Source organism: Pyricularia pennisetigena, chromosome 2 (assembly GCF_004337985.1).
Source record: "Pyricularia pennisetigena strain Br36 chromosome 2, whole genome shotgun sequence".
Classification (NCBI taxonomy): Eukaryota; Fungi; Ascomycota; class Sordariomycetes; order Magnaporthales; family Pyriculariaceae; genus Pyricularia; species Pyricularia pennisetigena.
In genome coordinates, this window is record NC_043741.1 from 2,917,208 (window position 1) to 2,925,469 (window position 8,262).

General features: G+C 48.7%; 3 protein-coding genes across 3 annotated transcripts; 2 read left to right on the forward strand and 1 right to left on the reverse strand.

The window, feature by feature from the left end:
• Window positions 1-1,832: 1,832 nt before the first annotated feature.
• PpBr36_00796 (uncharacterized protein) lies at window positions 1,833-2,024 on the reverse strand (the record flags this gene model as incomplete). Its single annotated transcript, XM_029887986.1, has 1 exon — window positions 1,833-2,024. The coding sequence occupies one exon, from the start codon at window positions 2,022-2,024 to the stop codon at window positions 1,833-1,835; it is 192 nt and encodes a 63-aa protein (XP_029752179.1).
• A 919-nt stretch (window positions 2,025-2,943) lies between these two features.
• On the forward strand, window positions 2,944-4,144 carry PpBr36_00797 (uncharacterized protein; the record flags this gene model as incomplete). The annotated part of the gene is made up of 3 exons (XM_029887987.1): window positions 2,944-3,371; window positions 3,661-3,844; window positions 4,103-4,144. The coding sequence occupies 3 exons, from the start codon at window positions 2,944-2,946 to the stop codon at window positions 4,142-4,144; spliced, it is 654 nt and encodes a 217-aa protein (XP_029752180.1).
• Window positions 4,145-6,989: 2,845 nt separating this feature from the next.
• PpBr36_00798 (uncharacterized protein) lies at window positions 6,990-7,959 on the forward strand (the record flags this gene model as incomplete). Its single annotated transcript, XM_029887988.1, has 2 exons — window positions 6,990-7,026; window positions 7,574-7,959. The coding sequence occupies 2 exons, from the start codon at window positions 6,990-6,992 to the stop codon at window positions 7,957-7,959; spliced, it is 423 nt and encodes a 140-aa protein (XP_029752187.1).
• Between the last annotated feature and the right edge of the window lie 303 nt (window positions 7,960-8,262).

The window sequence follows — 8,262 nt, forward strand, 5'->3', positions numbered from 1 at the left end:
CCCCCAATGCACAGCTGCCTACGCTGATGCATATGCTGGTTACATGCCTCGTTGGTGGAGGGGTGCAGGAGGCGAGGCACGGAGTGGGAAAAGTGAATCAAGCAGACAACACTTTATCATATTCTTAATCGATCCATTGCCACCCCGCTGCAGATAGAGCACTCCTTCCGGCGCCCGACTTCGCTGCATGTCTGAGAAGGGTATTTCATCTTCACCTGGTTCACATCTTGGTGGGTAAGGGGAGAAGGCCCCTTGGTGGATCGACATCATGGTGGTTGCCAGTTTTCTCTATTATTTCTTGTTGACTTTTTTTTCCTGCAGCTGAGGGCTTTTTCTGCGACCTCGCCACCTTATTTTTTTCGTATCTCTGCCACCCCCCTCCAGAGATGTTGTAATGTATGGATGTATGTATGCGTTGGCGTTTGGCCTCCAAAACGGGCCTCGTGCGCGTCGGGGGTGGCAAAGATGGATACAATCCACGATATTGCAGAAACCCATCGCGCATGGGTAGTCACCCGGAGCTACAAGTCCCCGTATGTTGTACAGTAGGTAGGGTACGAAGTAAAATAAAAAAGGGGGGGTGGGCGGTAGGATGTTAGTGTAAGGGTATGCAGCCTTCTTACGGTATACCATACCCACCGCCATGGAAATGTCTCATTCATCATTCAATTCTATGGTTCCCAGATTGGCTAGTCCTGAAATTTTCGGCGGAGAAAGGGGCTCCCAACGGCTCCCACCCGTCTCTTGTCTCAACTTTGAAAACGATGATCAGTTTTCAGGGTAGCCATACTGCACGGCTTACCTGCGTCCTATGCGGGAGCTACCAGCCAGGCGAGTCTCTGACGGGGTCTCTCTGGCTGTGATTTCCTTGGCCGTGATGGCCTCTCTGCAACGTTGGCTCCAATACAGGCGGCCCATCTTCTTGACACACGCCTATCACTCGCTCGATATTTTGCTCGACGATCGGCCACGAGCAGAAGAGCCACGTTGCAGGCTGACACTTTGGGGATGAGGTGGTGGCCACAAAATGCGCCCAGAACAAGAGATAAATCTGCAAAGGTCTGGTGATTTTATTTATTTATTTATTTTCCCCCCTCGTTTACCCCGGTACCGGACAGGTCCGAAGATCCAAATGTAGGACAGCCAGCGTTTGCGCAGCACAGGATACACATATTTGCCTCATATGCCTCGTGCGCTTCAACGTACCGCAAGCTACCATGCCATCGATTCCATGCTAAGGCCTGCTTCCCCGTTGTGCTAGCAGTTATCATCGAGCAATGACACCATGGCTTGCTTGAAGCGTGATCCCCGCGGGACCTTGAGCTGACATCTGAACCTTGGGATGGAAGGGTTCTAACTAATCTCGAGGCTAAGTCAAATTGCAGATTCGCGCATACTTACCATATATAGATTACGAGTTATTCTGGGATATAGGAAAAAGCTTTTGTAAATATCTGGTTGATTTTGGCAGCTCCGTGCAGCTTTATATAGAACTATTGAGCTGGGATCGGGCGCTCAAGTATAGGCTCAATTAACTCAGTATTTGAACACAATCAGGACACATGCCTGAAATTAACATACTTGGGTTCAAAGACATCGCAAATCATAAACAACGGTAGTGAATGTATCATCAGAAGCAGAATTAGACCAACATAAAAGCAGTACAGGTAAAGCATAAATACCGATCACATTCTTGACTGATGTTAACATCGCTTTCATGTTGTTGTTTTTCTACACACTTACAATAACCCGGTCCAACAACCAAAAAANNAAAAAAAAAACTCTGCAGCTTTGGTCTTTTTCCTCTCCATAAAGATGTGTATCAAAACTCTTTACGCTATTGCCGCTTTTACGCACGTTGTTATCAGCGATCCAACAGCGAGATCCGTTGAAAACCTCCCTCCCATCGGACCACCACCCCCAGGATTCGTTTCTGGTAAAAAGAAAGAGGCCTCTGTATCGGAACTCAAAAGATTATTGCAACAGGCAATGCGAGTTGCATCCCGCTGGATTTGTAGGCACATGAGTATGCCCAATCGGCCATGTTGAGAAACACGGTGCTACTAGCAAGTTTTAGAAGCCAGTTTCATATATATACGGATTTCTTCTACAGTAGACATATTTAACATGGGCGTTCCTTAAACAGGTAGTCGCGGGACCCTTCATCGTCGCGAAGTCAGTGTTGTCACCATCATTACACTTTGCATCGTTGGATTTGCGGTTGCTGTTATGGCCAGCGACGTGGCGGCACAAAAGTTGAAATCGATGCTAGCCGAAACAACTGCGAATATAATCATTGAGAAAGTGAAGAAACTAGGCCCGAATAACATAGCCGAGATAGAGAAGATACTCCAAGAACATGTTGCTGCCGAAAGCGGCGAACACAAGGGCTGGGGCGAAGAGAGGCCACCCCAGGAAAATGTAGGCGCCGTGGGCTCGAGGAAACCGAAGAAGCAAATAAAATTCAAATTTGCCTCGTGCTGGAGGTACAATTAAGACTGGAGTGCCATCGCAAATTAGATGAAGGATGGAGGATCGAGACCGTTGCATATGTAGAGCTATGTTAGATACCTGATTTAATTTTTTTAATTTTTTTTTCTCTCTTTCTTGGACTAAGTGAGCTGTTTGTTTCCAATCAGGACAAAACACGGGAGGCCTGGGGCAGCGGCTAGTCTGGAATAAACCTACAGGCGGGCGGCCCGCGGGTTAGGGTTTCTAGAACTCAACCTTGATTTAAGAACGGAAACTCGTGGGCTTCCTTTTCGGAGTACCAATCAAAGCTCGGCCCGATATGCGGCCCGGGACTGATGTTTTGTGATGAATTGAAGTGCAGCATGGGGTACGTACTGTACGGTACTGTACCACGCGTGCTGTACTACGCAGTCGGTAATAGAAGCCAAGCCAGAATTTCTTTATTTCAGCTGGCGCCTTATTACACGAACGATGATTGGAAAGCTTGGTGGACAAAATGCACACAATACACCACCCTGTTCGAGCCAAGCCCCAGGACCAGCCGACAGACCGTCATCGAGAAGCGCTCAACTGCGCGGCTCGCTCATCCTTCATAACGGGGGCGTGGCGAGCCACACATGTAGACATGCCACTCTGTACGATGCTACCTCGACTACTGACTGCGCAAGAGTTTCACCTGGGGTTAATCGCTTCAGGCAGGTAAGGAAGATCAGGTTGGGCAATCAAAGTACTCACCACTTCGTAGCTCGCCTACCTTATCTCACTTCTCAACGTACATTGAGGCGACAAGCCGTATTTCGTGCAAATCGCCAGGGCATTGGAGCTGTGCGTCTACCTCGAATCTACTGCGGTCTATCTATTTCACGGGCGTCTTCGAAATGCCATTTGCCTTACCTCCTGTGCAAAGGAATATCACATACTTTAAAACATATATGTATAAAAAAAACATAAAAAATAAAAGAAAGAAATACAGGTCACCAGAGCGGTTCGTTCGGTATAACCAACATCGTGGGGTCATTTGTTTTTCGCTTGCATTCGCCACTTTTGCTGTCTGTAATCTTTTTTTTTTTTGGGGGGGTCTTTTATTTTTATTCTTCTTCACACTTTGTCCCTCATCAAGCGAGCAGTACGGGGGTATGTTTGTTTATTTTATTATTTTTCGGCATGCACCCCATTCACACGTACTAGCTACTTCTTCTTTGAGAAACGGCCGCCGCGGCTTAATATCAGCAAAAGCATTGCCAGCTCATCAATGCATGACCTTAACACCGGCCCTGGTCTCTACCTGGTCGCTGCCCATGCCTCCCCCTCTCAGATCGCTCCAGTCAGCAGCTGCCCAGGCGCGCGCCAGAGGAATCAAGCACATGCAAGGGTTCGTCAGTCCAGCCATATGCGCATGCAATGCAGGTAGCTAGACTGGACTAGGTATTTGCTCACCGACCCTTTGTGGTCCGGCTGGCGGCAACTCGATTTGTCTATCCAACCCCACCGCAACCCATTGACGACAGAAGTTGAAGGTCCGCCCCTCACCAATTTGTCGCCGCCCGAGTCCGACCAACATACACGGCAAATGATACGTACGATATACAACCCGAGAACAAGGGAAGGAGAGAAAAAAAATCAAGACCAGCATCTCCCTACCTCTTACTGCGAAGGACCGCTATTCGTCTAAATTGTCGGCTCTCGACCTTTTGCCCACTTTTCCACCACTGAAAGAGCCGACTTGCTGTCCAATCAGATCGATGGCACCAAGTTTATATTAAAAACTATTGCGACCGCAGAAAATTGTATAGATGGATGACCCGCAGTGGTGGCGTCTCCGTCTGCGTTCGGGGTCTATCATGCCGGTAGACTCCAGTTTTTTCTGCAAGCAAGCCAAAGTTCCAAACGCCGGGCATAGCAACCGACTAATATTACTTACTAATTACTGCTCCCACTTAATACGGAAGTCTTTGTACGGAGTACAGTACGAGAATCATCAAAGGCATTACACTGTCCTTGAGATACTGTCCTTGAATCCTTGAATACCTTCCGGATATACTTTTTGTTTCTACCGACAAGGGCCAGAATCAAGCCAAGTTGCTTCCCCAGCCAGTTCCTGGGCGGGCCATATTACGCTTTACCCTGGCGAACCGCGGGGCTTCTACAGTATAGCAAACCAACCCCCCACTTTTATTCCCGTTGTGCTACGGGCGCCTATTGTAATTACTTTGTACGCACAACCTAACCGCTTGCCTCTTATCCTGTGCTTTTATTTTTTTGTTCTTTTTTCCCTGCGCTTACGGAATTTCGCTTGGCACTGTTATGATAGTACACCCCCCTCCCCCAAGCGGCACGACCCCCCAGGATCCCGATCTCTTTTTGCACCGGCAAGCGCTGGTCTCGAACCGTGGCACTCTATTTTAGCTGTTGTCCCATGGAACTCTAAACGGGCCTCCTGATTTGTTCCTTGTCTCAAAGCTCACCGCAGCAAGTCCAGCACATTGGAAGAGCCTCGTTTGTTTGTGGCTCGTCACCCTCTCAGAGACGAGCCTATTCGTTCACCTTGGGGTTTCCAGCTTCCCATAAGATCACAGGTCCACAAATTATCCGCCAGGTCACCTACCTACCCGTACCTTCTCACCGGGTCTTTGGATTTTATTCTATTTTCACACCGTTGCCTACCGTTTGTCTCATGCACCTATACCCACGCCCACATGGTACCATTCGCACAAAGTCTGTCTACTTGTCGCCCGATTCCTGTTCTTTGCCAATTGCCCGTACACAGATCCAATGGTAACCCTGCTGGAGTTGCTCTCATCGCTCACGCTCCTCCCCCGCCTACTAGTTCCATTCCCACAGCAACGGTAACCAGTATGTAATGTTGCCGTTCAAGAATCGTACAAAAGTCTTGTACAAACATTCGCAGGCAAAACACCGCTGGTTGAATTGACCAATACAAAGTCGTCTGCAAGCAAGGATCCATAACGATATTTCCACTATCCGGCATGACAAGCGTTTTGTACATGCATATATGTGGGTAGGGCATCTATCCCCTCTTCGGCTTATTTGCCCTGGTCTACCCTCTATTGTACCTTGTCATGTCCAAGGCACAAATAGAGGATACTCTAGAGGTACTGACAGACGACCCGAGGTACTCCGTATAGTCTACCCATCCATGTTGTGCATTAGTGCTAGTTCAGTAGGGAGTCTTGAGGCATGGTTGTCCTTTTCATGTCATCATCCCTAATGACTTTATTTTTGGGCTCTTGATTTATCTTTTTATTATTTCATGCGAGTAAATGTTTTAGTCGATCGGATTGGTTCTCAGGCCACTGGAGGTGAGGGCTTTTCGGTATTTTTATTTCATATTGTTCCTTTTCTGTATTCCGCCATCGTTCATCTCTATCCAATCCATTTCTGGATGCAGACCAAGATTGGTTTGCAGCAGATGGTTCCATTTTGCCACCTCATCCTGCCTCCATCTGCATATCCCATTTTCCCCCTAATGTACTTTGTATCTGCCTTCGTCATTGTTTGTTTTTGTCATTTATTTTTTTTTCATTTTTTTTTATTCTTTTTTTCCCTCTTCCCCTTCCCCCCTTCACATTCTATTCTTTTGAACCCTTGTCTAGGGGTACGTATCCCCGCCTTCGCACACAACTTTTCACACCCCCTCCCATTCCTTCGACCAACCTATGAGACCTCGTGGAGATGTCCACGCTTCGTCTGACGATGACAAGAACATGATGAGAGATTGCTGATGTGGTTGATTTAGACGCTTGTAGACCGAGGCTGCCGTATAGCGTAGCATTGTGTCAGAAGTCTGATATTTTCCTCGTTCTTATTTGTTTTTATTATTTTTTCCGTCTTTTTTGTCTGCCCTTTTATTTTGGACCTTGGAGATCTTTGCCAAGGATGATACACGCCCCCCATGCTTGCGTTTGTGTGGATCGTCCTGGTCCCAGCGGTTGCTATCAACTGGCGAAGACGCACGCCAACGCATCAAAAGATGGGGTTACCTAGGAGGGAGCCGCATCTCGACTGGCGTCTGAAGAACGCCCAATTCGTCCCATGCCGCTAGATCTCCGTCATTTTCTTTTATTCCGCGTTGAATTTATCGAGGGTTGCCCCTGCCCCGCACCGAATCTCCATCCAGCAATAAATTACACTTGCCTCGCTGTCGATGGTTCAGGTTTCCTGCAACCAGATCCCTAACTAAGTAGCATAAACAACCTTAACCTGGGCACCATCCTTCGTCACCTCACCGAATCCGGCCAGACCTCTCCTCCGTTGCTTGTCAGACAATCACATAACCGACCCCTTTCTGCCCAACTGCTCGCCCTACCAAATCACCTTTTGACATTGGGCTTTTTTGCATCAGGGACACCTGAGGTTAGGCATCGATCTTGGCTTCACACCCTGCACTCCTATCTCGTTTCGCTACGGTTCGCCTCAACGGTGCAGAGGGTTATCTTGTCTTTGCTTCTAGCCTCCAAGCATCACGTTCTGCAGAGAGGGCCCTGCACTGAGACGCAATGTCGTCAGGCGGATACTACATGGAATATCTTTACAGTGAGTAACTTGACATGTCCAAAACGAGTTCCTTCGACCAAGGAATTTCGTATCAGCACTGCCATCAAAATCTCTTCCATTGCTGCAAGCATTTGCAGATACAACCCTACGGTTTATCCTGCCTTGTCTTCATGAGACTCGATTCTGCACCGTTGCAACCCCGGATCGTGTGGAACCTTAGTCCCCACCAACCTGTATCAAGAAAAACTCTTGACGTGTGAGACTGCTCAGATCTGTCTATGCAAGGCCAGAGCTCGGAGCTCACTAGATGCGATGTTGAGTTCCTTGTCAGCACCCAGGCGGATTGTCCTGTCAGTTCAGAGACCAGCCCAGACAGTGCTCAACCGCTTCATCGAGTTCAGGGCTGAAGTGGCTGTTGTCCGGACTTGCGGTTCTAGGCATGCTCACACACGTCGGCTATCATGCATACTTCCAGACCTGGGTGACGAGAAAGCTCTAGAGGGTTGCAACGCCGCGGATATGATGCTGCATCAAGCTCTGTGAGAGATTGTCGAAGAATTATTGGCTAATACCTGTGTACCTTCAGGCCTCTGCCGGCGTCGTGGCTGGACAGACCCGTCCTACGAGATTTACCACAGCAAGTCAGGCTACGAATGTCTTGTTTTGGTCAATGGTCGTGAGTATCAGACCGACATAGGCTATGCCACGGATACCCTGGCCCAGGAAAACGCGGCCATGCGAGCGTTCATGGTCTGCCAGAACTTCAGCTCCAACGGTGGCATGATGGCCCGCAACGGCATCGTACAAGGTCTGCCAGTCGACCAGTCAAGCCGTGGGAGTAGCAAGCACAACAAGACTAGCAGCCGTCGCCACGGTTCTTCCCACCATGGAGGAAGCAGTGGACGTAGCAGCCGAAGCCACAGATCCTCGGGCCACCATTCGAGCAGCAGCTCTACTACATCTTTCGAGTAACGACCAAAGGACTACGGCCGATTTGGAGTGCGACCCGCACATCTTGAAAGCTGGTGTCTCAAATGCATCATGCTGTGATCCCAGGTCTGGCCAAATGTTTTCTCCACATAACCACTGCCTTAGTCTCGGGGCCGCAGAGAGGAATATCTTGGACAGTCACCCCGAGTGCGACTGTATGGACTTTCCCAAGGATTCCATTTGGTTTTCGATTTCCAGCGAGTTTTTTTTCGATATCGATATATTCCTGCACGATAAGATCTCGGTGCAAAGCCTCACGGATCGGGGAATATCTCCTGTTGAGAT